Source organism: Rhinolophus hipposideros (genome assembly GCF_964194185.1).
Source record: "Rhinolophus hipposideros genome assembly, chromosome: 3".
Taxonomy (NCBI): domain Eukaryota; kingdom Metazoa; phylum Chordata; class Mammalia; order Chiroptera; family Rhinolophidae; genus Rhinolophus; species Rhinolophus hipposideros.
The window spans coordinates 107054267-107082183 of NC_138049.1; the positions used below are offsets into that span (position 1 = coordinate 107054267).

Genomic DNA, 27917 nt, shown 5'->3' on the forward strand with positions numbered 1-27917 from the left:
AGGATCTCAGGCCCCAGGGCGATGTCGGAGGCTGGCAACCAAGAATTGGGGATTCCCCATCTCCCCATGGTTTCACTTCCCCGTCTCACAACCTGTGTCAGGTCGTTCTTCCTGGACACAAATGATGCTTCTCTAGGTCTCGGTCCCATTGGTTTCTAGAGAAGCCAATCAGCTTCACCGCAGTTCCGGATTTTAAAGTCTTAACCGACCAGCGGAACTCATTTTCACCAGACCCTCAGGGTCTGGGTCATGGGGCTCCGAACGCTGCTCTTGCTGTTCTCTGCGGCCCTGACCCTGACCGAAACCTGGGCGGGTGAGTACGAGGTCGGGAGGGAACGACATCTGCGGGGGAGGAACGAGAGGGCCGTCGAGTGGGGACGCAGGACCCCGGGGAAGGCGCGTCACCTCTGTGTCGCCTCGCCCCTTTTCCGTGGGACGAGCCCCCTCGCCCCTTCCGTCTTCCCGGCCCATCGCCCTCGGACCCGGGACCCGCGCCGGGATGAGGGTCGCCTGGGTCTCAGCCCCTCCCTGTCCCCAGGCTCCCACTCCCTGAGGTATCTCCACTCCGCCGTGTCCCGGCCCGGCCGCGGGGAGGCCCTCTATATCTCCGTGGGCTACGTGGACGACACGCAGTTCCTGCGGTTCGATAGCGACGCCGCGCGTCCGAAGGTGGAGCCGCGCGCGCCGTGGGTGGAGCAGGAGGGGCCGCAGTTTTGGGAAGCTCAGACTGAGATCGCCAAGGTCCACGCCCAGACTTCGCGGTCGAACCTGGAGACGGCCCGTGGCTACTACAACCAGAGCGAGTCCGGTGAGCGACGCGGGCCTGGGTCGCAGGTCACGACCCGTATCCCCCTTGGAGGAGCCAAGGTCTCCCCGACTTTCAGGGCCCGAGATTCACCCCCAGGCCAGGAAGAGCCCGCGGGAATTTACTCGGATTTTGTTTTCAATTTAGGCAGAAAAGGGATCTGACCTAAAGAGCGATTGCTCTCGGGTTTTAAACTACGTGGGCGGGGCGGGGCTAAGTGGGCGGGGCTGACCGCGGGGGCGGGGTCAGGGTCTCACACTTTCCAGTGGACTTCTGGCTGCGACGTGGGGTCGGATGGGCGCTTCCTGCGCGGTTATGAGCAGTTCGCCTACGACGGCGCCGACTACATCGCATTGAACGAGGACCTGCGCTCCTGGACCGCGGCGGACGAGGTGGCACACATCACCCGGCGCAAGTGGGAGGCGGCCGGATTAGCTGAGCGCTACCGGGCATACCTGGAGAGGGAGTGCGTGGAGTGGCTCCGCAGGTACCTGGAGAACGGGAAGGAGACGCTGCAGCGCGCAGGTACCAGGGGCTGGGGGGAAACCTCCGATCTCCCCTCAGGCTGGCTCTGTACCTCCAGCTGGCCCAACCCAAAGGGGAGAAAAATGGGATTGATACCAGAATTTTCCCCCTCCCCTAGAATCTGAGGATGAGGATTTCGATGGGTTTTCAGATCCTGTACCTTGAGTAGCACGCCCCAAAGGCCCATCGTCCTCTCAGGACATTGAAGGAATCCAGTCTCTCCAGAGATGGAACAGGAGATCTCTGAAATAATGATTTTTTTGACCCTGGCCTTGGGCAGTACTAGGTGACTTGTGCTCTCTGCCCCACGCCCAACTTCACTGGAGGTCTGACTCCATGTTTTTTTCATCACTCTGCCTCCACGAAAGTCAGGATCAAAAGTTTCTGTTATCCCACTCAGAGACCTGGAACCTCCTACCTAGGTAGGCTGTGTTACCCTGACTCTAGAATTTTATGTCGACTGGACAAAATAATTTTCTAGGTAGTCCGCTAAAAAGAGGGTTTATTGGGGGGGGGGGGAAGGAAAAAGCAAAACTATCCCAGCTGTGTGAGAACGTGCACCCCGCCCCCCCCAGCCAGCCGCCGATGTGCAACTTTCCACCCCTCTGCCAAAATGGCCCCTATATTTATATCCCCCATCCCTGGGAAGTTAGAACCATAAAGTTTTAACAGGAGGTCAGGACTTCAGGACTAGAGAGTAACATAAAGACCAGCTCCATCCATAGACCTCTTAAAGCGCCAGTTTCCTTTTATCATTTCCAAGGAGTAGAGAGGGTTATCTCAGATCCCAGAGTCCAGTCTGAGGTGAGCTTTGCACACTTTGGTGCCCCCCATCAACTGTCCTCTCCATCCTCAGGATTGTCACATGAATGCTGTTTCAGTAGTCCATAGGAGGTAATACAAAGTTCCTAAAATTTCTCACCCTTCTCAGATCCCCCAAAGACACACGTGACCCACCACCGCACCTCTGACCGTGACGTCACCCTGAGGTGCTGGGCGCTGGGCTTCTACCCTGCGGAGATCACCGTGACCTGGCAGCGCGATGGGGAGGACCTGACCCAGGACACGGAGCTCGTGGAGACCAGGCCCGCGGGGGACGGGACCTTCCAGAAGTGGGCAGCCGTGGGGGTGCCTTCTGGAGAGGAGCAGAGATACACGTGCCATGTGCAGCACGAGGGGCTGCCCGAGCCCCTGACCCTGAGATGGGGTACGGAGGGGGCCGTGGGCACAGGGCCTCTTCTCAGGGAAAGCAGGGGCCTCTGGAGGACGTCAGGTGGGGGCTGAGGCCTGGGGTCAGGGCCCTCACCTGCCCTTCCCTTCCAGAGCCGCCTCCTCAGGCCGCCATCCCCCCTGGCATGGTGATGGGCGTCATTGCTGGGCTGGTCGTCCTTGGAGCTGCGGTCACTGGAGCTGTGCTGTGGAGCAGGAAGCGCTCAGGTAGGGAAGGGACGGGGACTGAGGTGTCCATGACTAGGGTGTTCCTTTAGGACCTCATGGTCCTGCCTCCTTCCTGGCTTCTCACGTGATGTTTTCTTCCCACAGGTGTCTTGTCCCACTGGGGGTTTCAAGCCCCAGGTGGACGTGTGTTCTGCCTTGTTAGTGGGAAGGACCATCCACACACGTGTGCTTTCCCTGTATGGGGCCCTATTTGCTAACACTCACTCTTTGTTAACGCACGTGTGAAAATGAGGGATAGATTTATCACCTTGATGATTCTGGTGATGGCGACCTGATTCTCAATAGTCACAGGTCAGAGCGGAAGGTCCCTGCTGAGGACAGACCTCCAGGAGTGCAGTTGGTCCAGTCCCACACATGTACTTTCCTCATGTTTCCTTATCCTGTTGTGGGTCTGTAGTCACAGTTCTAGAAACTTCTCTGGGGTCCATGACTAGGGTGTTCCTTTAGGACCTCATGGTCCTGCCTCCTTCCTGGCTTCTCACGTGATGTTTTCTTCCCACAGGTGGAAAAGGAGGGAGCTACGCTCAGGCTGCAGGTAAATATGGGGGGTTGGTGATCCTTGAGACCCTTGGGATAATACAGACAGGAGCCCATGGGGGGAGCTCACCAATCCCCATAGTTCCTCCGTTAACCACATCCTCTGTGGGCTGTGACCACATCCTGTTTTGTTCTCCCCAGGCAGTGACAGTCCCTAGGGCTCTGATGTGTCCCTCATGGCTTGTAGAGGTGAGACCTGGAGGGCCTGAAGTGGGGGGGGGATTGGGGTAGAGGGGACAGGACTGGGTGCTGGGGATTCTTTGGGACAGTTTGAGAATGTGGTGGTCTGTTGAGAATGTCATCACTTATGTGATTGACCTGAATTTATTCGTAACTATTTTCTTTGCCAGTGTGAGACAGCTGCCTTGTGTGGGACTGAGTGATGCAAGATTTGTTCAGGCCCCCACTTTGTGACTTCAGGATTCCCTGACTTTCTTTCTGCAGCTGGTATCTGAATGTGTTCCATTTATTCTAATATGAGGCGGTCGAGCGACTGGCCCACCCCCATCTGCCATGACCTGATCTTCTCACACACACCATCATACACATTGTACACATGAAGTAAGTACATTCTTTGTATATCAGTGATATCTCAGTAACGCTATTTAGAAAATAGTTTCATTTTAAAAAACGTGTTTTGAAATTGGCTGGTTGCTTCTTAATTTAACTGTTACCATTTGAGATCATATGTTCGATTGGCAAAGTGCTTGTAATTGTTATGTATTTTATTTTTTCAAAATAAATGATTCATTCTACTTTCTGATAAAATGTAACGTTAAAATCATCGTGTGAGCAGTTCAGCATTCAATTCATTATGTGTAACCCTGTCTTACAGAAGCTGTGTGTGTACAATGAAGCTTACAGCGTATCAATAAAAAGTGAACGCTAATCTTGAGTTCCTAAATTACAAACTAAAAGGACATTTTACCAACTGTAACAATCTTCTCCTTTCATGCTAAACTAGCTTGTGGTAGAATGAATGACATGTGTACAGGTTTGGGTTTGGACATAAGTTTTCAACTCCTTTGGGTAAAGAGCAAGAAACAGTTGCTGAATCAAATGCTAAGAGGATGTTTAGTTTTGCAAGAAACTGCTAAGCTGTCCTCCAGAGTCGCTGGACCATTTTGCACTCCCATCAGCAATGAAGGAGAGTTCCTGTTGCTCCACATCCTCTTGGCATTTGGTGTCAGTGTTCTGGATTTGGGCCATTCTAATAGCTGTGACGATAACTCATTTTAATTTACACTTCCCTGATGACATATGTGATGTAGAGCATTTTTCATATGCTTACTTAACATTTGTAGGTCATCTTTGGTGAGGTGTCAAGGTCTTTGACCCATTTTGTGTGTGTGTGTGTGTGTGTGTGTGTGTGTGTATGTGATTTTATTTTTTCTTATTTTTAAAAATAATTAAAATTTTCAATTGCAGTTGACATACGATATTAGTTTCAGGTGTACAACGTAGTGATTACACATTTATATAACTTATGAAGTAAGTGATCACCCTGATAAATCTAGTACACATTTGACACGATACATAGTTATTACAATATTATTGACTATATTCCTTATGCTGTACCCTACATCTGCATGACTATTTTGTAACTACCGATTTGTACTTCTTAATCCCTTCCCCCTTTCACCCATTTTCCCAACTCCCTCCCACTTGGAACCTTTGGCATTTTAATTATGATGTGTGAAGTGTGGAGCCTCTTTGGGTTCGTCTTGTTTGAGACTCTGCTTCCTGGGCTTGTATATCTATTTCCTTCACCAGATTAGGGGAGTTTTCAGTCATTATTTCTTTAAATAAGTTTTCAATTTCTTGCTCTCCTCTTCTCCTTCTGGTACCCCTATGATGCGAGTGTTGTTACGTTTGATGTTCTCCGAGAGGCCACTTAAACTATCCTTATTTTTTTGGATACTTTTCACTTTTTGCTGTTTTGATTGGGTGTTTTCTGCTACCCTATCTTTCAAATTGCTAATTCAATCCTATGTTTCATCTAATCTGTTGTTGATTCCCTCTAATATACAGAGGGTACCAAAAACTGTATACACATTTTAAGAAAGGAAAAAACTATTAAAATTGTAATACTTAGTATATACCGATAACAAAAGATGAATACAAGTCATGTGTATACATTTTTTTTGGCACCCCCAGTAGTCTTTATTTCAGTTATTGTATTCTTCATTTCTTACTGGTTCTTTTTTATGTTTCCTATCTCCATCTTTATGTTTTCTATCTCTTTGTTGAAGTTCTCTCTGAGATCACTGAACATCCTTATAACCAGTGTTTGGAACTCTGGGCCTGGTAGATTGTCTCCATTTTGTTTAGTTCTATTTCTGGAGTTTTGTTCTGTTCTTTCATTTGCAACAGATTTGTCTTCTTTTTTGGCTGCTTCCTTGTGTTTGTTTCTGTGTCTTAGGTAGGCCTGCTCTGTCTCCTGGTCTTGGTAGAGTGGCCTTAGGTAATAGGTGGCCTGTGAAGCCCAGTGGCACAGTCTCGCTTGTTACCTGAGCCAGGTGCTACAGGTATATCCCCTGTGGGTTGTGTGTGCCCTCTTGTTATAGTTGAGCCTTGGTTGGTGTTTTCATGTTGATGGGAGGAATTAACCTTTGGGCTGATTGTGAGGACTGCCTGTGCCTACAATGGAGGAGCTCTTGTGCAGGGGCTGACCCTATGGAGCAGGATTTACTTTACCAGGGCTCTGGGGGTCTGCTCTGTGTGCCACATGTCATCCACAGAGGCAGCTGGGTAGTGCTCCGGCTTCGTCCACCTCTTGGGAGGGGCCCTTCTGCAGGGCAAGTTCAGCCATAGGCAGTGCCCTGCCTGGGGGCACCTGAAATGAGCCACAAAGCAATCTGTAAATGGCTATCTGTGCTGGGCTTGGAGGTGCCTACAAGGTGCCAAGCCTTGAACCGAGGCTGGCTGTCACCAATGCCAGGTTTGGGGCTGCTCAGCAAGAAGTATGGGGCATGCTGAGCCCAGATGCTCTTGTTTGGGGTTGAGATTTTAAGAAAGTACATAGCATGAGCCAAGACAGGTAGTTTGTGTGGAAAAGCAATGGATGTGGCTTGGGTGGGCCCACAATTTGGGTGGGGCGGGTTCTCAGGGAATCACTTGGGTGGGTGAAAGTTGTTAGCCAGATTGATGGACTAAGATATGGCATCCTATTAAGTAAGCACACTGGAAGGTAGACGGGCTCAGGAAGAAAGTTTCCCCTCCAGCCCTCATCCTGAAGCCAGAAATCTCACTTTCTCTCTATCTCCCTGGCACCTTTTGAGCTGCTGCCCCAATGCTGGAGCTCAGAGAGAGTAAGTCCATCAGTGAGTAAGTCCATGCACAGTCCCTTTAAGAGGAATGCCTGGGCCAGCAGCCACCTTCTGTCTCACTCAGCCACAATCTTTGCTGGTTTTCACAGCCAGAAGTTATGGGGACTTTTCTCTCTAGCTTTGGAACCCTGGGCTGTGGAGGCTGGTGTGGGGTTGGGACTCCTCACTCCTCAAAGAAGACCTCCGCAGCCAAGATATCCCTCCCAATTTTTAAATACCACACATGGATGTTGGACCTGCCCTTTCTGTGTCTCCACCCCTCCTACCAGTCTGGAGGTAGCTTCTTCTGTATATCCTTAGTTGTAAGGCTTCTGTTCAGTTAGACTTCAGGTAATTTTCAGAGATGGTTGTTTTATAGTTTAGTTGTAATTTTAATGTGGTCGTGAGAGGATGCAAGCATAGTGTTTACCTACTCAGCCATCTTGACTGGAAATCTCATTTTTGACATTCTTAATGAAATAAATTTGAAAATTCTAAGAAAAAATATAGTTATTGTAAAGGTATTTTGTCATGGTGCTCAGTCTTTAAACTATTTGATCTAGCTACTATGTGTTTTCAACTTTGTTGTCGTTTATTGTAGGGAACATGGTTAATAAATGTATCTGTAATAAAAAACTTACAAATATGGTTGTATTTCTTTTCTCTGGCTCAAATTTTTAATCATGACTTTCCAAAAGTGAACTTTAAAGCATGAAAAAAAATCACATAAAAGCATTTGATTTACAATATCCTGAAATAATATTTAATTGTAATTTTTATATGTATGTAAATTCTCTGACACTCCTCGTTTCCAGAGTTGGAGTAATGTCCTTTTGAGTGTGGGCTGCACTTAGTGACTCACTTCTAACTGATGTAAGGCTCTTGTAATGGTGTGTAACTCAGTCTAGGACATAAAATGCACTGCAGCTTCCATCTTGGTGTCTCTTTCTCTTCTATCACTTGCTCTTAGGGAATAAGCTGCCTTATGGAAAAGTCCCCACGGCTAGGAACAGGCCTCCTGGGACCATCCAGGAAGGAAATGAGGCCTCTTCCAACAGCCCTATGAGTGAGCCGTGTTTCACGCAAGTCCTCCATCCCTAGTCAAGCCTTCAGATGATGTCCTGGCTGACAACTTGACTGCGACCTTGAGAGAGGCCTGAGCCAGAAGCGCTCAGGGAAACCTCTCCTGGATTCCTGACCCTGGGAAAGTGTGGGAGATAACACACATTTGCTGCTTTGAGCTGCTAACTTTTGGGTAATTTGTCATGCTGCCATACATGACAAATAGTGTCCAAAGAGAGAATGAATTATTGTACTTTAATTTTCACTTGCTCTAAAATGACATTAAACATGTTACTTGGTTTTAAGATTTAAGAAGAATTTTCATGGCTAATAGACAAGATTTATTGTATTACCATATACAACAATCTATTTGAACTTCAATTTCCAACAATGCCCCAATTAAACTTAGAAGGTAGAACAGGTTGTGCTAGGCTGACTCTATGCTTGCTCATAATAACCACCCTTGTTATTTACTTTCCAATTATTCAGAGAAACACTAAAGTAGGTGGTACCAGGAAGGGATTTTGCAGAGGTATCTAAAGTCCCAAATCAGTTGACCTTAAGGTAAGAGGGCTATTTTGGGTGCAATTGCCTTAATCAGGTGAGTGCTGATTGGGGTTTCTCCTGGGCAAAGATTCAAAGTGTGAGAGGGGTTCAATGTGAGGCATTTCTCTACTAGGGGCTTTGAAAATGAAGGGCCACCTGGGAAAGCTGCTGGTGGACAGTAGGGGTTGGGAGCATCCTTCCCATGGCTCATCACTGAAAGCTGTCAAAGAAACGGACCTCCGTCCTACAACTGGAAGAAACTGAATTCTGTTAACAGCTCTATGTAAGGTTGGAGGAAGATCCTGAGCTCAGGAGGGGAAAAAACTTTGTGACACCCTGGCCAGAGAACCCATCCACACTGAGCCTGAATTTCTGACTAAGGAACTGTGAGCAAATAAGTGGGTGTTCTTTTGAGCCACTCAGTTGTGATAATTTGTTATGCAGCAATAGAAAACTAACACACAGGCTCAACTGTGCAACAAAAAAGCACACAGCATTTTTTCCACTGGAATGAATTTATAAACTGACATGTATACTAGTTGTATGAAATAAAATTCTAACATTTTTGTTTTTTAGTTTATGGTTTTTACATGATGTAATTAAATTTTAATGCAATCATCATTATTTCATTCATTCATCCATTCAACAATTAATACCTACCATGAATCAGGAATGGCTTTATGTACTTGAGATACAATTTTGACCTAAGTAGCCCAAAGCACCTGTGCGTATGTGCTTTATATTCTAGAAGTTTCCCAGAGTGAGATGGAGCACTGGAGTATTTTAAGTGAAGAAATGACACATCCTACTCACATTAGCAATATCGCTGACCTCTGTGGGAGAAAATCCCATGGGTGGCACTAGTGCCACAATCAGGAGTGAGAAAGTGGTGGGGACTAAGGGGGGAAGAGGGCCTGAGGGGTGAGAGAGACAGAGAAGGGCTGGAGAAGCAGGGGGAGGGAAAGAGGCACAGGCGAAGAGTTCTAAAGCAGTGGAACTCTCGGATTGAAATATGCTGTGTGCTGGTAACCATAAGATGGCCTCAGGGTTTTTTGAAAATTAATTTGGGGAAGGTATTCAATAATGTTGTAAAGATTTTGTTGGGTATCCGATGGACATGCGTCCTATTTGGGAGACCACCTCAGGGATACTGTGGATGCCTGATCATGGTATTGTACACCAGAAGCTAAACATTAATGAATGCCAACTATAATCTTATAATGTGACGGCTCAGTGTGAGGTCGGAGGGATAGTGGATGGGGAGAGGAGGGTTCACAGTGTGAGGGATATAAATGACGAACGTCTAAGTATTACCTTGTCTTGTACACCTGAAACTAATAAATTTAAAAAATTAAAAAAGAAAAAAAAGAAAAGGTAATTGCAATGGAATAATGTAGGGAATAATAATTGAATCAGAAAAATGATTCTTATCTTGGGTTAAAAGACAGACTAATTATGTCTCAAGAAATAAATTTCTCTGTAGTTGGTGTCAAAAAAAAAAAAAAAGAAATATGCTGTGTTATAGATCTTTAGTAAATTATCTAAGGCCCAGCGGGGTGCTCTGTGGAGCTGCCTAAAAACTAATCACCTCCTTATGCTAATCAGTTTAAAAACAATGTGCGGATAAAATATACACACAGCTTAGATGTGAATTATTCATAAAAATAGGCAATGCAAGAGCATTTTAACTGCATTGAGCTCTTGCAGCTTTGAGGTTGTACATGCTCCTGGTTGAAATACACAGTAACAAACTGCTTCCACTGCTTCTTTGTATGGAGGAGGCGGGGACTCAACAGACAACTCAGGGCTGTGGAACGAAGACCATTTTACAGTAGAAACATCCGGAGTCACAGGTGTACCCTCTGGGAAAGTGAGACTTAGGAGCTTTGAGAGTCCGACTGCAGTGCTGTTTACACACATTTCTGCACCAAGGGGGACAGATCACGGTTTTACAGATTAGCTTCCTGGTGATCAGGGGTTTCCAAGGTTGTTCCCCACTGTAGTTAATAAGCAACAAGGAGGCTGGTGTCTATGAGAATCTCCAGCTGGTGTTTTCAGGCACAATCTCTCCAGGATTAAAGAGAAAAGCCCTGTCCTTCCTCTATTCCCAGGGCGAGCTCACTCTGGGGCACCAAGTTCCCTGGGGGTGTCTTCTTCCAGGAGAGTCCGGGGGAGACATACAGGGTGGGAGGCAGGGCGTGCATTTCAGGGAGAGGGATTCCGGGAAGAGAAGAGGAGGGAAAGAGGCTGAGCCCTGGTTCCTCAGACAGACCCTGGGCCAGGACTCAGGGTGACAGCGTGACACAGAGCGCTCCGTTCAGGAGGACGGGTCAGGGCGAGTCCAAGGTCCCCTGAGAGCGGAGTCTGGGGCGGGGAAGCTCAGTGTCGGGGAGTCCCCAGTTCCCCGCAGTTTCACTTCTCCTTCTCACAACCTGTGTCGGGTCTTCCTGTTTGGAAACTCCTGACGCGGCCCCAGTTCTCACTCCCATTGCGCGTCCGGTTTCTAGAGAAGCCAATCAGCGTCACCGCTTTTCGGTTATCAAGTGTCCCCGGACCCGCCCGCACGCAGACTGTCCCCAGAGCTGGAGACTGCGGGTTATGGGCCCCCGAACCCTCCTCCTGCTGCTCTCGGGGGCCCTGGGCCTGACGGGGACCCGGGCGGGTGAGCGCGGGGTCGGGAGGGAACGGCCTCCGCGGGTGGAAGCGAGGGGACCGCCCGGTGGGGGCGCAGGACCCCGGGGAGGAAGTGTCCCCACCGCCGTGTCCAGACCCCAGACCCTCCGGCCCCGCCCCGCCCTGACCCCGCCCCGTGCCCCGCCCACTCCTGTCACCAACTGGGGTCTCCCGCCCCCTCCCCTACGTCTCCCCCTTTGCCGTCTCCCGGGCCCCAACCCCTCCCGGCCCATCGCCCTCGGACCCGGGACCCGCGCCGGGAAGAGGGTCCCCTGGGTCTCAACCCCCCTGTCCCCAGGCTCCCACTCCCTGACGTATTTCATCACCACCTGGTCCCGGCCCGGCCGCGGGGAGCCCCGGTACATCACCGTCGGCTACGTGGACGACACGCAGTTCGTGCGGTTCGACAGCGACGGGGCGAGTCCGAGGATGGAGCCGCGAGCGGCGTGGATGGAGGGGCCATGGGTGGAGCAGGTGGAGCCAGGGTACTGGGACCGGAACACACAGGTCTGCGACGACAACGCACAGACTGCCCGAGTGAACCTGAACATCCTGCGCGGCTACTACAACCAGAGCGAGGCCGGTGAGCGACGCGGCCCGGGTCCCCGTCACGATCCCCTCCCCCACGGACGGGCCGGGGTCCCCCCGAGTCTCCGGGTCCCGGCTTCACCCCGAAGCTGCGGGACCCGCCCGACCCCTCAATCCGGGAAGAGCCCGCGGGGCCTTTGACCTGGTTTCGTTTTCTGTTCAGGCTCCATCACTGCTGGGTGGGCGGGGTCGGGGCTGCCCGCGGGGCGGGGTTAAAGGGGCGGGGCTGTCCCCCCGCGGGGCGGGGCTAAAGGGCGAGGGCTGGTCGTGGATGGGGTTGAAGGTCGGGGTTAAAGGTCGGAGCTGACGGCGGGTCGGGGTCAGGGTCTCACACCATTCAGAGGATGTTTGGTTGCGACGTGGGGCCGGACGGGCGCCTCCTCCGCGGGTACAGGCAGGACGCCTACGACGGCGCCGACTACCTCGCCCTGAACGAGGACCTGCGCTCCTGGACCGCGGCGGACACGGCGGCTCAGATCTCCAAGAGGAAATTTGAGGTGGCACATGAGGCGGAGCGCCTGAGGGGCTACTTCGACGGCTCGTGCGCGGACTGGCTCCGCAGATACCTGGAGATGGGGAGGGAGACGCTGCTGCGCGCAGGTGAGCGGGGCGCGGAGCTCCTGCGGGAAGGGGAGGACATGGGACCCACACCCGGGCCCCCCTCCCCGACCCCGGGGGATGGAGTCCGCCCGGGTGTTCAGATCCGGTACCAGAGAGCGACCCAGGGGCCCCTTCTCTCAGGGATGGTTAGGGGTGCAGTCTCTCAGGATGGAGGGGGGACCATCTCGGAAATAACCGATCAGCGGTTCCCTGTGACCCTGGCAGCTGCTCTGGGAACCCGGGGGACTTTCTCAGGGTTTGTTCGCTCCCTCACAATGTGACTGAGCTCTGACCCCAGCTTTTCTGAGTCATTTAGCCTCCACCCAGGTCTAAGCAAGAAATCCCTTTGCCTCCATCACAGACCTGTCTGTGACCCTGGGCTGTATCAATCTGATTCTAGAACTTTCTAGAACCCTGGGGGACTCTCTCTCAGGCCTTGTTCGCTGCCCCAAACACAGTGTGACTGAGGTCTGACCCCTGCTTTTATGAGTCATTTGCCTCCACACAGGGAACAACCAAGAATCCCCCATCAGAGACCTGTCTTTAACCTTGGGCTGTCTCACCCTGATTCTAGAACTTTCTAAAGACTAGAGATTATCCCGGATGCCTGTGTCCAGCCTGGTGTCTGGGTTTTGTGCTCCCTTCCCCCACCCCAGTTGTCCTGACCGCTCTCAGGACGGTCACGTGACCACTGCTGGAGTGTCCCCTGAGGGGTGCAAAGGTCCTGAATATTCTGACCCTTCTCCTCAGACCCCCCAAAGGCACACGTGACCCACCACCGCACCTCTGACCGTGACGTCACCCTGAGGTGCTGGGCGCTGGGCTTCTACCCTGCGGAGATCACCGTGACCTGGCAGCGCGACGGGGAGGACCTGACCCAGGACACGGAGCTCGTGGAGACCAGGCCTGCGGGGGATGGGACCTTCCAGAAGTGGGCAGCCGTGGGGGTGCCTTCTGGAGAGGAGCAGAGATACACGTGCCATGTGCAGCACGAGGGGCTGCCCGAGCCCCTGACCCTGAGATGGGGTACGGAGGGGCCGTGGGCACAGGGCCTCTTCTCAGGGAAAGCAGGGGCCTCTGGAGGACGTCAGGTGGGGGCTGAGGCCTGGGGTCAGAGCCCTCACCTGCCCTTCCCTTCCAGAGCCGCCTCCTCAGGCCGCCATCCCCCCTGGCATGGTGGTGGGCGTCATTGCTGGGCTGGTCCTCCTTGGAGCTGCGGTCACTGGAGCTGTGCTGTGGAGCAGGAAGCGCTCAGGTAGGGAAGGGACGGGGACTGAGGTGTCTTGTCCCACTGGGGGTTTCAAGCCCCAGGTGGACGTGTGTCCTGCCTCGTTAGTGGGAAGGACCATCCACACACGTGTGCTTTCCCTGTCTGGGGCCCTATTTGATAACACTCACTCTTTGTTAACGCACGTGTGAAAATGAGGGATAGATTTATCACCTTGATGATTCTGGTGATGGGGACCTGATTCTCAACAGTCACAGGACAGAGCGGACGGTCCCCGCTGAGGACAGACCTCCAGGAGGGTGGTTGGTCCAGTCCCCACACATGTACTTTCCTCAGGTTTCCTGATCCTGCTCTGGGTTTGTAGTCAAAGTTCTGGAAACTTCTCTGGGGTCCAGGACTAGGGGGTTTCTTTAGGATCTCATGGTCCTACCTCCTTCCTGGCTTCTCAAGTAATGTTTTCTTCCCACAGGTGGAAAAGGAGGGAGCTACGCTCGGGCTGCAGGTGAGTATGGAGGGGGAGTGATACCTGAAACCCTTGGGATAGTGTAGATGGAAGCCCTTGGGGGAGCTCACCCACCCCCATAATTCCTCCTTTAGCCACATCTGCTGTGAGCTGTTTTGTGAGCACATCCTGTTTTGTTCTCCCCCAGGCAGTGACAGTACCCAGGGCTCTGATGTGTCCCTCATGGCTTCTAAAGGTGAGACCTGGAGGCCTGAAGTGGGAGGGGTGGGGCAGAGGGGACAGGACTGAGTCCTGGGGATTCTTTGGGACAGTTTGAGCAGCAGTGAACTGTTGAGAATGTCACCACTTACAGCCACTAACCTGAATTTGTTCATGATTATTTTCTTCTACAGCGTGAGACAGCTGCCTTGTGGGGACTGAGTGATGTGAGATTTGTTCATGCCCCCACTTTGTGCCACAGGAACCTCTGAGCTCTCTTTCTGCAAAGGGCATCTGAATGTGTCTGCATTCCTCTCGCATCATGTGAGGAGCTGGGAGACTGCCCACCCCTGCCCTCCATGCTCCCTCCCCACACTGACTGAGTCTCTTTCCTGACCCTATCTTCTGTTCCAGCAGAGGCTGTTTCCATCCCCTCCTTTGCTTCATGTTACACTGAGCGGCAACTTTTATTTTCTTTGGAAGTAAGAATCTGGTTTTTCAATTCTTGCCATGAGGGGTTGATGGGTTAATTGAAGGAGAAAATGCTAAAGGTTGAGAGGAAATAAATGGAAGACCTGAGAACCTTCCAGAATCCGTGTGTTTGCTCTGCTGAGTCTGTTGCAGGTGGAGACAGGAGAGGCTGTGAGGACCGAGGGTGGACGCGGCCTAAGCCCAGTCGGGACTCAGTGCATCGTGGGCTCTGACGTGGTCACTCCTCGGCGGGGTCACCTCTCTGCCCCTTTGTCCTCGTCCCTTCAGCAGAACCTTGTCCCACTATGACCTGTGATGTCAGGGACTCAAACATCACCCAGGTCTGGTCTTGTCAGTGAGGGCTCATGTGGCCGGGTCACCAAGGCTCTGCCTGCTCCGGCCCTCAGCCCCCATCTTCCAGCTGTTTATTTGTTGTTTCTATAGAGGAATATGACTTTTTGTTCTTGTTACAAGTCCTAGTCTCATTCTCCTCTGGGTGTCCCCTGTCTGTCAGCAGCACGAGGTGTTTTGCCTGTCATTGTCCCCACAAGACCACGGGGACCCTGCACACAGGAAGGAGTCCGTGGCTTGAGAGATGAACTTGAGATTAATCCAGCTCTTGCCTCCTTCTAGGGCTTGATTGTTATTTCCATCTTTTCCCAAACTATCAGAGGAACCAGATTCGGGAATGAGCAGACAAGGGATCCTGTAATTTCTTATCTTACCTAAGTTCCTGCTGGAATTCTGCTCTGCTCGCTGCCTGCTCTCCCTGCCCTGAGCTAGTGCTGGCTCCAGTCCAGACTCAGGGGTTTATGAAGCAGAGTCCGCTTTAGATTTGTATTTGGGTGAAGAATAGGACCCATAAGTAGGGACTCATTGTTTCCTGAAGAGGGAAATATCACTGTATTGTGATGTGCAGGTGGGCAGGTGTGGGAGAAAGAAGGGGGTAGGGGGGAGGAGCACGTGTGAGAAAAGTGGAGGTGGCACTGATGCCAGTGAGGGGAGTTTGTGCTGTAGCTGCCACACAACAGAATTTGACCTGAGGCTGCATTAATAAAGACACTGTCTCTAAAACAGAGAGGCGCTGTCACTGATCATTCAATGACATTGGGCATGTGCCAGATGTGAGACAGTGTCTGCCTCTGGGAAATATCACTGAAGTAAAGTAAAAAAAATGGCTGCCCTCCGGGAGGTTCTGTTTCAGTGAGAAGAGATAGACTGCATCCTTATAAGCACAGTAAACGAGGAAGGTGTGTATGTGAGAAGGAGATAAGTGTTCCGGGAAAATGCAGTGGGGAAGGGGATCCACAGTGTGGGGTGTGGGACCAGGGAAGATGGCTGTTTTGATTGGGGTGGTCAGTGGGCCTTACAGGGAAGCTGACCTTGAAGGAAGATGTGAAAGACACGAGGAATTACCCACGAGGACATCTGGGCACGTTCTTTCCAGGCAGGGAACCTGCAGTGGGAATGCCCTGGGGCAGGAGTGTGTCTGGGTTCTGGGAAGAGCGGGGAGGCCGGTGTGGCTGCAGCAGAGAGTGATGAGAAGAGACAGGTGCGGCCAGGCCACGTGGCCGGGAGGGTGGTGGAGGGTGGTGAGCTGTGCTCTGAGGGAGGGGGGGTACAGGAGAGTTAGGAGCAGAAGGGGACATGGTGGGGCCTCCTTTCAGAGGACGGCTGGGGCTGCGGTGCTGAGTACATACTTGGGGCAAGGGAGGCCGTGGGGAGCTGGAGGAATCTGCAGGGTTGGACATGCTGCTACTGGGAGTGAGTGGTGGAAATAGTGGGAGTGGGGATCTGGGTACGTCCTGAAGGGGGACATTACAGCATTTCCTAATGGGTCAGTCTGGGGCGTGAGAGTCAGGGACACCCAGAATCTCAGAGGATACAAGTAGAAAGATGGAGGTGCTGTCAGCAGAGATGGGGAAGGCTCTGGAAGGAGCATATCTGAGGGGTGGAGGGCATCACAGACATTCATTTTAAAGATGCTGGGGCTGAGATGTATGTCAGAAATACAAGTGAGGTCATTGGACTGGCAGCTGGACAAATAAGTTTGGAGATTAGGGGAAATGTCTGGGCTGGAGAAAGACTAGGGAGGTGACACATATAAATGATATTTGAAGCCTTGAGCACAGATGATGTCACCAAGGGAGTGATGGCCGCAGAAGAGAAAGGAACAGGACTGAACCCTGGACCCCCAGTGCTATGATCTGCTCAGACCACACACCCTGCAGACGGCACAGTTCTGGCCCCACGTCGATAAGACACGTAGACCAGGGGGTCCCCAAACTTCCCTTGGCGGAAATCACCTGGACATATTGTTAAGACCCAGAATATCTAAAGCAGAGCAGAGACTCTGGATTTATAATGAGGTGAGAGCTGCTGCTGGCCTTCAGATCACACTTAGTAGCAAGACTTTCACCAGGATTCCCACAGGGCTGTGCGTCAGCTTCACCTGCAGGGCTTGTTACACAAGTGGATCCTGGTCTTGTGTCTGATTCTCTGAGACGGTGGGTCTGGGAGAGGACTGAGTGTCTGTAAAGCCCACAAGCTGTCCTGGGGCTCAGCCAGTTTGGGACCCTCTGAGGTCAGTGATGGAGCTCAGGGTGGAGAATGGTCTTATATACACTTTTTAAAAAAAATTTATTGGGGTGCCAATTTTAAATACACTTTTAAAGGTGTTTTTCCTCAGAAAGGGGAGGACATACATCGTCAATTATGAGACGTGATGTTGGGAGTTACATGTCCTCTCTACCAGGGGGCAGTCAGGTGGGAGATTTAGGAGTGGGTCACAGGTCAGTATAATAAAATCTCTGAAGGCTCGCTCCTGAAACTATTCCCCAGATTGATTTCTGGGAGCAAACAATGGAATCTAAATTTTTTCTAACTTAGATATAAAGTAGTTATCTATCTATCTATCATCTATCTATGATATTGGGGTCTAGCACTATTTCAGGGAGGCCAGAGAACAGCCTTGAGCCCACACACCAGGAACTGACCCACAGCCCCCCCAGGTCGGGTCCCACGTGGCAACCACGGCCCCTGCTGCTGGGCACACGTGTCACTGCTCACACCACTGACATCCATGTGGACCCCGGACCCTGCGGCCATGACTGCTGTCACTGCTGCTCCTGGCAGCTGGTGTTACTGCCAAATGCGTTCTGCACAGTTCCAGCCTTTGTGTCACCACGTCCTGAGTCAGAGACTGGCATGGGGTCACCTGATGGGGGAGCCTTGTGCCATGTCCAGCTGCAAGAGTGTTGGGGACAGTGGGTTTCCCTCTTTTATGGAGTGAAGTGGTCTCTGCCTCCCACCAAGACTCTATGTGTGGAATTTTCCTAATGTAGGAAGAGAGTTTAGGTGTTCAAGGTGAGGGATGTGAAAAGAATGACTAATTTCAATTCTCAGACCAAAGATCTGAGACTAGAACTTTCTCTGGTACTTTGTAGGCACTCAGGTTTGGCTGGAAGAACAGGGACTAATAAATGACATCGTTCAACTTAATCTCTTGATAATCAGTTCTGGGATGCAAATTTTGACTGCTCCAGTTTATACTTACAAATAAGTGGAGTGGCTTTGTAGGATGGTGAGACGATTACTCAAAACATCTCCCTGCCTCTGTCTCTTACTAGGATTAGAGCCCCCAGATCTGGAACAGCGGGCCAATGTGTGCCCTGATGTGTTATGTTCATATTTGTATTACCTTGTATATGGTGGTAATTTCTGGGGAGGGGATCTAACATCATTTATTATTAAACCACCACAAAGGACTGAAAAACAAACACTGTCCTAGCTTTCAGGCTTATATGCAGTTCCATTCAAAGTCTGGACCATAAGCAGCTGATAGCAGACCCGAGGACCTGATACAAATGTTTATATTTGCTGATCTTTTGCTCTGGGATAACATAAGGTAGAGGTTTCCTTGCTTATTCTTCCTCTCCATTTCTCTTTGTGGGATGGTGAGGGTTTTTTCCCTTCACCCAACCAATTCTCTGATGCTCTGCCACCACCCGAGTGTCCCCCAATCAGGGAATCCTGCCACTATCTGGAGTTATAATAGCATCAGACCCCACAGTGTATGGGCTCCGTCCCACAGCTGCCCTCACTTAGGATGCAAGTCATAAGTTTCAGGTCCCCATGTTACCTGCACTTCTAAGTTTGGTTACTAAGTTTGGGTCTGTAATGACGAGCAGGGAAAAGAAAGAGGAGGGACACCGGCTAGAGTGGGACTAATGAATTTATTTAGCAATGTCTAATCAATGTATTTAGCAATATGCAATAGCAAAAGACAAAGGCAATTAATAGAATGTGCTAATGACAGAAAAGAAAGGTGGTTAAGACTAAACTATATACAATGATACCAATGTCACGTCAAAGGAGTACACACACTTATAAGTTTAGGAGATGCCAACATATGTTTACTATTGATCAAAGATCACTTGGCTAGGGCTGGCCTGGTGGCTCAGGTGGTTGGAGCTCTGTGCTCCTAACTCCGAAGGCTGCCGGTTTGATTCCCACCTGGGCCAGTGGGCTCTCAACCACAAGGTTGCCAGTTCAACTCTCGCAAGGGATGGTGGGCTGCGCCTCCTGCAACTAAGACTGAAAGGAGAACAACTTGAAGCTGAATGGCACATTGAAAGGACAACAACTTGACTTGGGAAAAAAAAAGTACTGGAAGTACACACTGTTCCCCAATAAAGTCCTGTTCCCCTTCCCCAATAAAATCTTAAAAAAAAAAAAATCACTTGGCTAAACACACAAATAACATCACTAAGGAGTATCCAAAAGCAGTAATAAGCTCTATAGGATAGCAACTATTACAGTAGATGCCACAAGCTCACCAAACCGGGGTGGAGAACAGCACTGGAAAAGTCATAAATCAAAACCTTGCCACGTCTGTAGTTGAGAGAAACTCAGGCATCTCCCACACCGCTGCTTGTTAGTTCCCAAGAATGTTGTTGTTTTGTTGGAAGTCAAGGCTTCTTCTAATGCTATAAGCTGCAAGCTGCATGCAAGTTTTCTAGATGCTAACAAGTTCTCAAGAAGGCTAACCATGGGAAACAAAACTAGAGAGGTGGGGAACCAGCCAGCCCTCACCAGGTTCGTGGCTGCAAATCTGGACATCCCCTGGTGTTGTAAGCTGCATGTTGCTGGACGTCTTCAAAATGTTAGAACGATGAAAAATCACCAATGACAAATGACCAAATGACAATAATAATAATTATACTGCCAACTGAGGTCTGTCTTATATATTTTCTCAGATATACCTTAGAGCAAAGTTTTTGTCCCTGCGTCCCCCTCCAGGAATGGCCAGTTCTGGGAGGGTCCAGCAGTTACTCATATACTGCCCATCCGGCCGAAGGGCCAATTCATCCTCCGGATAAGCAACAAGGGCTGGCAATGTGGTTATCACGTTGTCCTGATATAACTTAGCTACTTCTTTACTTCATCTGCTGATGTGGGCAAAACAGACAGAACAGAGGGAATTCTCTCAACCCCTGATCAAAAATGTCTTTAACCCTAAGTTAACCATCACCTCACAACACGGACAGAACAACAAACATCATCTCATGTTTCCCCTGCTCGGGAGAGTGAGACCAAAGGGAGAATTTAATCAACCCCTGATCACAGCACAGAAATCACCTCTACATGCAGGAACACATAAAAGCTAATAGACAAAAGCTCACATCAACCAATGAAGGCAAATTTTCTTCAACATCTTCCCTACAGGGTCCCCCCCTTTCAAGTTCGATAATTTGCTAGAATAACTCATATAAGGTGTGACAATTAAGTTTGAGAACCCATCCTAGAAAAAGTGCTACATACCTCATTGCTCAATATCACTATGGTCACCTTCAAAGTACTCTCCTTGGGAAGCTATGCACCGATGCCAGCACCTAGTCCACCCCTCAAAGCAATTTTGAAACTCTTTCTGGAATGGCCATCAGAGCTGTCATCATATTAGCCTTGATGTCCTGAATATCATCAAAATGTGTTCCTTTCAATATTTCCTTCATCTTCAGGTAAAGAAAGAAGTCATTGGGGGCCAGATCAGGTGAGTAGGGAGGGTGTTCCAATACAGTTATTTACTGGCTAAAAACTCCCTCACAGACTGTGCTGTGTGAGGTGGTGCATTGTCGTGATGCAGGAACCATGAATTGTTGGTGAAAAGTTTAGTTTGTCTAAGTTTTTCACGCAGCCTTTTCAGCACTTCCAAGTTGTAAACTTGCATATCTGTTTGCCAGTTAGTACAAATTCATGATGAATAATCCCTCTGATATCAAAAAAGATTAGCAACATCATTGTATGGATGGAAAAGGGACCACATATTAAACCTGACAAGCTCAGGAAACTGAAAATAACCACATAAGATGGCGTGAGCGTAAAAAAAATTTCATAATTAAGTGTGCCATGGCGGGAAGTCATATCTTTAGCCAAAAGCTTCCTTCATAAAGTTAATCTGTCCCTTTAAGTGAGTCTGTCGGTTGTCTTTTTGCACCTAAAATGACATCCTTGGAATGTCAGTAATCCCTTTTTTCCGGACCACAGCAGGAAAGTACAGAATCCCTCATTATTCTTCTTGTCCCTTGATTAACATCTCTATGAGAACTGTTAACTATCCTGTACCCACCTATGTGACAGAAGGACCTGTCTCTCCAATTTACTTTTATCCAATCCCAGAGATTTCCCCGCTTTGCTTTCTCACCCCCTTAATCTATCACCAGTGGATTTCATGTAACCCTCCTCCTTTGATTCTATGTATAAAATAAGCTGCAAACCGCCATTTCACAGAGCATTTTCTCAATTCATTGAGATTTTGCTTCCCAGCAATTGTCATCAGTTTGGCTCAAATAAACTCTCATAAGATTTCTCTTAGACTGGATGTTTTTCATCGACACTTGCAACAAGTTTGTGAATTTAATTGTGAGATCTTCTAGAACTCAGGAAAATGCTACGCTTACTGTTGTAGTTGGTTATAAAGGATACAAGTGAGCAGCCAGGTGAAGAGGTCCGTAGGGCGAGAGGTCTGAAAGGGTCACTAGCACAGGAGCCTCTGTCACTGTGTCATTGGCGCATGTAGGACCACCCCTCCCAACCAGCATGTGATGTGTTCACCAATTCAGAAGCTCCCTGAACCCCATCGTTAAGGGCTATTTTTTTTTTTGGAAGTTTCACTATGTAGCATGATTGATTAAGTCACTGTCCATTGGTGATTGAACTAAACCTTCAGCCCCTCTTCCCAGAGTTTGGATGAGGCTGAAGTTCCAACCCTCTAATCACAGCTTGGTCTTTCTGGTGACCATCCCCATCCTGAAGCTGTCCAGGACCCCTCAGCCAAGAGTCATCTCATGAGCATCCCAAAGACACTCTTGTTGATGTAATTGATGTTGGATCTGTTGGCAGTTTCTGGATGTGGGCTGGGATTGTGTCTTGTGAAGCCAAAGAATGGACACACTGACCAGGGAGAGGCAAAGAGTTGTAAAGGAAGATATGTAGTTTATTAGAGGCAGAAGAGGTTGCAGCTCCCGAGCGGGAGGGGGTACCCGAAACTGGGAAGCCCAGTGACAGAGGCAAAAGCTCTTACTTTTATACCTTCCCTTGCCTGCTTGGGGAAAGGGGCTGAAACCTTCTAATGGAATTCGTCTATCAGGTTTGTCTTGTTTGTCCATTCTGAACAGACTAACGAAATAATCTATTCCTATCTATCAGATTTGCTCCTTTGTCCGGCCAAATAGGATTTGAGATAATTCATTAACCTCAAGGCATATTCTCATTTCTTTGTCCTGGAGTGAAGGAGACATTCCAGGGCCTGGAGTTGCAGGATGTGGCTGTTTTTTGTTTATTTCACCAGGGACCCTCGTCTACCTAGCAACATGCTAACAAACCTCACTGTCACTGTTACCGGAGAGTGAGCCCTCCTCAGTCCAGTGTCCAGGTTCTTGGCATCTCGAGCAAAGAGTTGAACGAGACACAAAAATAAAGTAGTGAAAGAGCGGTTTATTAGAAGAAAAAAGTACACTCCAAAGAAATAGGAGTGGACCCGAGCAGTAGAGAGTGGCTCAAGGGCCATTATTAGAAGAGAACGTACACTCCAAAGAGATTGGACTGAGCCCCAAGCAAAGGCAAGGCTCAAGATGCACTGACTGCCCAGGACTTGGAATTTTTATCCCTTTTTTTCCTCTGGAATTGGTCGTTCCTTTCTGGGCATGGAACCACTTGATTGACACCTGTGATGGACAAGAGGCTATTACCTCATGTTTTCAACTGTGCATGTTCCTTCCCAGAATTCAGTCTGTTATAATGATATTAATGAACTTCTGGTAGTTGTGGCCTTTGCTGCGCAGGTGTGAGTGACAGTTTAATCTAATTGGATATTGTGTACCCATTTGTTTCCTCATAGGGCTAGATAATTACAACGAGAAGGGGGAGTTTTGGGCCAAGAGGGGAGATCTTTTGGGCGGTTGCATTCTGTGGGTGATGTTGGATGTGCAGGAATGCAGACACCCGATGTCTATCTCTGACTGCCTGCCTTGTTTTCTCCTTGAGAGACATGATCCCCATAAAATCTCTATAGGAAGTTGAGGGACAGAAGGTCTTTTCTTCTGTATCTGCTTCCTGCTGGGCAGGGCCATAGAGCTGTCCCTACCTATTGGGGGATTCATGGAACTCTCACCCTACCAGATCTAGACGAGAGGAAGGGGTCTTGAGATCCACCTGGAAGATCGTGTTGGCTTCTTTGGTTGGGACTGGCAATCTTGCTGGGGTATCCTCTGTATTCCCAAGGCCCCTAGATGAGGAGAGACAGATTTTGGTTAAGCAGAGTTAAAAGTATTGACCCAAGAAGCAGGACCCAAAGCCATCGATGCAAGGTGGCTGTGTGATAGAAATTCTGTTTAGCTTCAGGGAGCCTGTGATCTTTTCCTCTGGTTAATCCGGTCATTCAGGTGGTGTTCACCCAGGTGCTGGACCTGGGATGGCCTGGAGCAGAGGGCAGGGGACTTCCTAAGTTAGGGCTGTTCAACCAGAGGAATAGGACACGCTCAATCCAGATGCTATTTGTCTGGGTTCTGTGAACGCTTGAGAGTCTAGGAAAGTATGCAGCTTGAGCTGAGGCAGGCAGTCTACACGAAAAAGCCCCTAAAAGCAGCCTGGGTGTGCCTGAAAGTAGGGCAGGGCCAGGTCTCTAATCACCAGCACATGAGGGAGGAACGCTGGAGACTTCACTGGAGATATGGCGGCTGCCTGCATCAGCAAGTGGGGAAGGGGGAAAGCTCAGCAAAGAAACAATGGCCTCTGTCAGCTTCCCCCTCCAGGAGAAAGCCACGTCTGCAGCCCCTGTTCCAAGCCAGACGACTCAATTCTCTACCATTTATCCCTGCCTCCTTTTCAGCTGCTGCCCCAGTGCTGGAGCTCAGAGCCAGTGATTCCATTGGTGGGTAAGTCCATGGATGGTCCCTTTAAGAGGAGTGCCTCTGAGTGCAGCTGCATTCAGTCTCACTCTGTCACAATCTCCGCTGGTTTTCAGAAACAAAAATTATGGAGACTTCTCTCCCTGGCACTGGAACTCTGGGCTATAGTGGGGCTGGGATCTCTCGCCCTTCTAGGTATGGGGAGGGACCCCTACTGCTGAAATAGCCCTCCCAATCTTTAATGGTCACAAGCGGGAGTTGGGCCAGCCTGTTTTGTGTCTCTGATCTCCCTACCAGTCTGGAGGTGGCTTCTTCTGTACATCTTAGTTGAAAGGCTTCAGTTCAGCTTGATTTTAGGAGATTCTCAATAATGGTTATTTTGTAGATTGGTTGTAATTTTGATCTGGTTGTGAGAGAAGGTAAACAGTGTTTACCTACTACACCATCTTGGTTGTCCAGCAAGGATTTTTATAATATATTATTTTTTTTTGACTCCTACTGTTGAAAGAAATCTCTGTACAATTGCTAACTGACCATTGAGCTAATGGAATAGAGATTGTAGTGACCACACATGACAAAGAACAGTCTACAAAAGTAATTTAGAAAAGTCATTAAGCCAAGAAGCAGCTATAGAGTTCCAGTCAAGATGTCAGAGTAAGTAAACTCTATGCTTGCCTCCTCTAATGACCACATAAAAATTACACCTAAATTATATTAGTAGAATAACCATCATTGAGAACCAGCAGAAGACTAACTGAACAGAAGTCCTTTAACTAAGGATATAAAGAGGAAGTCACCATGAAACTAGTAGGAGAGGCTGAGACAGAACAGGCAGGCCCCACATTCATGCTGTGGCAATTAAGAATCAGGAGGGATGTCTTGGCTGTGGAGGACCCCCCCGAGGAGTGAGGGGTACCAGCCCCACACTGGGTTCCCCATTCTAGGGCATCAGTGCCAGGAAGAGGACTCCCCATAACATCTGGCCACCTTGCCAGCAGGCACAAGGGGGCTCCAAATCTGGGATCTCTATTAACCTGGCTAACACCAGGCTGATCCTCTTTCACCAACTTTTCCACACAAGTGACCTGCCTTGGCTCACTGGCTATGGACTTTTCTAAACTCTCTCAAAGGTCCATCGTCGCGTCCCGCGCAACAAGGGCAGTGAGGGTGCAAGGAGGGGTGGTTTGGGTTAAGTTTTTAAGAAAGAAACAAACAGAGACTTAATGCTGTTAAATCTCTCCGAAGGCCAGGGGTCTCTCAGTCTCAGAGGACTGGAGCCCCGAACAAAGCCGACTGGAGGCTTTTATTGATCAGCATGGAAGGGAGTAACAGTGTTTTATGGCACGGTCTGTGAGACTCATAAACATCCCAAGCCAATTTATCTTAGTCTTTAAACAGCCGAAGTATAAGGTCCCACTATATCTTACTTAAGGTAAATATCTTCTCAGTGTTAAGTCTCTCAGATATAAGAGATAACTAGTCTTCGTTCTCCTCATTACTTTTCTAACTGACAGCTGTGAGGGAAAAGCCAGAGCCGGCAACAGACTTTCCCAAGCAGGGGGAAGGGGAGGCAAGGCCTTTTCCCATATTTGTTTAAGGCAGCTCATTGGGGTCCCCACTTGGTTCCGCCTGACTTAGGTAGTATCTCCCGTGAGATATCTTACCCATCTTTGGCTGCAAACCATCTTTTGGGGACCAGACAGAGAGATACAAGGTGTAAACACAAGGATGGAACAGAGTCCCAGAAAGGCACAATCTCACAGACTCTTCTTTCCTTAAGGAAAGACATGGAGGGACATTTGGCTAGGCTGTTGTGTGACTATATCTCCCTCTTTTTTGTTTTTAAAGTATGAGAGACACAGACCGTGCAGTTTCTTCATTTATAGCCAGTCCGAGGGCTATTTGTCCACATCTGAGGACTAAACAAAATGAACAAAGAATAATAAACAGAACAGCAATAACCCCAGCAAACCCTCCACCCAGAATTTTTATCCATTTAACAGGGTTTAAATTGGAAAGTCCTTCTGCAGCCGCAGAAAGTGTCTCTTCTCCAGGGAGGAGCCGAAGCTTGGCGCTGGACATTTGATCCACTTCTTGGTGTAATTGTGTAATGTCCACAGTGAGATTAGGCATATGTCCCAGGAGATGGGCTTGCACCTTAGACCAAGGGATACGAGTTTGATTATAAGAAAATGGGGTTACACAATAAGTGGATACATTCCAATCACATTTTAAGGTAATCATAGCGTGAAGATTTTTTACTTGATCACCAAGAAATACAACAGTGGTTTCTAAATCTGCTAATCTAACATTAATTCCTTGATCTATCTTGATTTGTTGATTCCAAGATTTACTAGCATTTTCATGCCATTTTTGTACAAATTCTGTAGTTTGAACAGTTTGATGTAGAGCAACATCAGAAACAGCAGCGACAGTGGTTATAGCAATAATATCCATAATAGCAGCAATCAGCAATCCTACAAATCTTTTAGTTCTATGTAAAATCTTATGAAGCAATTGAAGAACAATATGAACAGTGGGAGAGCCCTCCCACACTCGAGGGGCTTGGACAGGAATCCATAGACCCCGTCTCCTCCTCAAGATCATTATCCGATCCTGGGAGGAATTATAAATGGAAGAATCCATGCAAGTGAACAGACGACACTGATGGCATTCAGCTGTTTTTAAGGTTGAATCAATTGTGAGCTTTCCCACCAGAGAAACAAAAGGAGTTTTAAGACAAACTTGTAAATTAAACATCTGTGTTTTTTCAAACTTAAAGGTATATTGATTACCATTATCTTTAGTATAATTTCCATTCCAAATTTGATTTTGACCTAACCCTAAAGCCACTTTCCACAGGGTCTTTTGTACAGGACCCCGAATAGGAGTAATCATTTTTAACTGAGGTGGTGCTAGAAGCTTATTTTTCCAAACAATAGAAATATTATACGGTGATCTAATGGTCTTTGGGAAATTAAGTTTTGACAGTTGACCTCTTAGGGATTGAGGTTCATAGCATTTTACTCTGAAACATACATGCACAGCAATCCCATAAGGTCCCCAATCGACTGTAATACCAAAGGAATTGCTAAATAACACTCGATCTAAGCTTCCTCTACATTCTTCCCAATGAATGTGGGAGTGTGTGTCAACAACACACACGGATGAAGAAAAGGAGGAAAAAGATGAGTGCTGAACTCTTGAGTCTGAAATCCTCGACCTGAAAGCATAAACAATTTCTCATAAGTGTCATTTCCTTCTCCCTTGGGAATTACCCAAGCTTGATCAGAGAGAGGAAGACATGGAGGAATAGGGCCAATGCAGATAGGTAGATGTTCAAAACCTAAGGCAGTGTGACCAGAGAGTATAAACTCTCGGCCTTCTTCATCAGGGAACTCGGGGCCTCTTAGATCCTCAGGTCCCGGAATCCAGGAGCTATCATTAATGTAAATTAAAGGAGGATCATCATTCCAAGTCACAGGTGTTAACAATGGAGGGTTAGGAACATAAGCCCAATAGGTAAAATTATCAGCATAAACACTCATTGGAAGACAACTCACAATGAAAAGAATAGCCACCCTGGAAATCAACATTTGGTATCTGTTTTTGGGAATATTTTTTTCAATTAAATTTTTATTAGTCTCTCGGGACAACTTTCCACGTTGTCTCCAAGTAAGGAGTGTGGTAGCACTCAGGTTAGGAGCCATAGTTGAAGATGAAGCAGCAGGCACCGGAGCAGGACGGCTACAGGTGTCGCGCTGTTTCATATCAGGTGATGGAAGTGGAGTCACCACAGGCGGCTGCCGACGGGGCTGGCGCGGCATCTTGGGAACTGGTGGCTGACAACGGGGTCCCATGAAGCGATGAGGCCAGTGGTACCGGTCCCTCTGTAGACTCACACTGGTGGTCGGTGACGATTTTGTCCGGCGAGTGATTATCACTCTGGACTGGGTGCGAGGTCCACAGCATGGCTTGATGCCCCGACTGGGCACCCACAAAGCACGTTCTTTTGGTCCTGGAGAGACGCAGGCAAAACCTCGTCCCC

The 27917-nt window shown here is 48.9% G+C and overlaps 1 protein-coding gene and 1 long non-coding RNA gene across 10 annotated transcripts; one reads left to right on the forward strand and one right to left on the reverse strand.

The window, feature by feature from the left end:
• Positions 1–136: 136 nt before the first annotated feature.
• LOC308495770 (patr class I histocompatibility antigen, A-2 alpha chain-like) lies at positions 137–15532 on the forward strand. Of its 9 annotated transcripts, none has more exons than XR_013993052.1 (9): positions 180–313; positions 539–808; positions 1055–1330; positions 2262–2537; positions 2654–2767; positions 3291–3323; positions 3467–3514; positions 3770–3886; positions 4161–8814. XR_013993052.1 is itself a non-coding variant. In XM_081044153.1 (8 exons), the coding sequence occupies exons 1-7, from the start codon at positions 250–252 to the stop codon at positions 3481–3483; spliced, it is 1050 nt and encodes a 349-aa protein (XP_080900279.1). In that variant the 5' UTR covers positions 137–249; the 3' UTR covers positions 3484–3514; positions 3770–7286. The 9 variants fall into 9 exon arrangements, 4 of the variants coding, with proteins under 4 accessions (XP_080900279.1, XP_080900280.1, XP_080900278.1 ...); XR_013993053.1 differs by having other exon boundaries at positions 236–313; positions 7604–8864; XR_013993054.1 differs by having other exon boundaries at positions 247–313; positions 3676–3886; positions 7604–8864.
• On the reverse strand, positions 8018–11679 carry LOC308495790. Its single transcript, XR_013993057.1, has 3 exons — positions 11645–11679; positions 11244–11477; positions 8018–10744 (listed from the first exon to the last, which is right to left on the reverse strand). It is a non-coding gene; the product is annotated as an uncharacterized lncRNA (long non-coding RNA).
• Positions 15533–27917: the final 12385 nt, after the last annotated feature.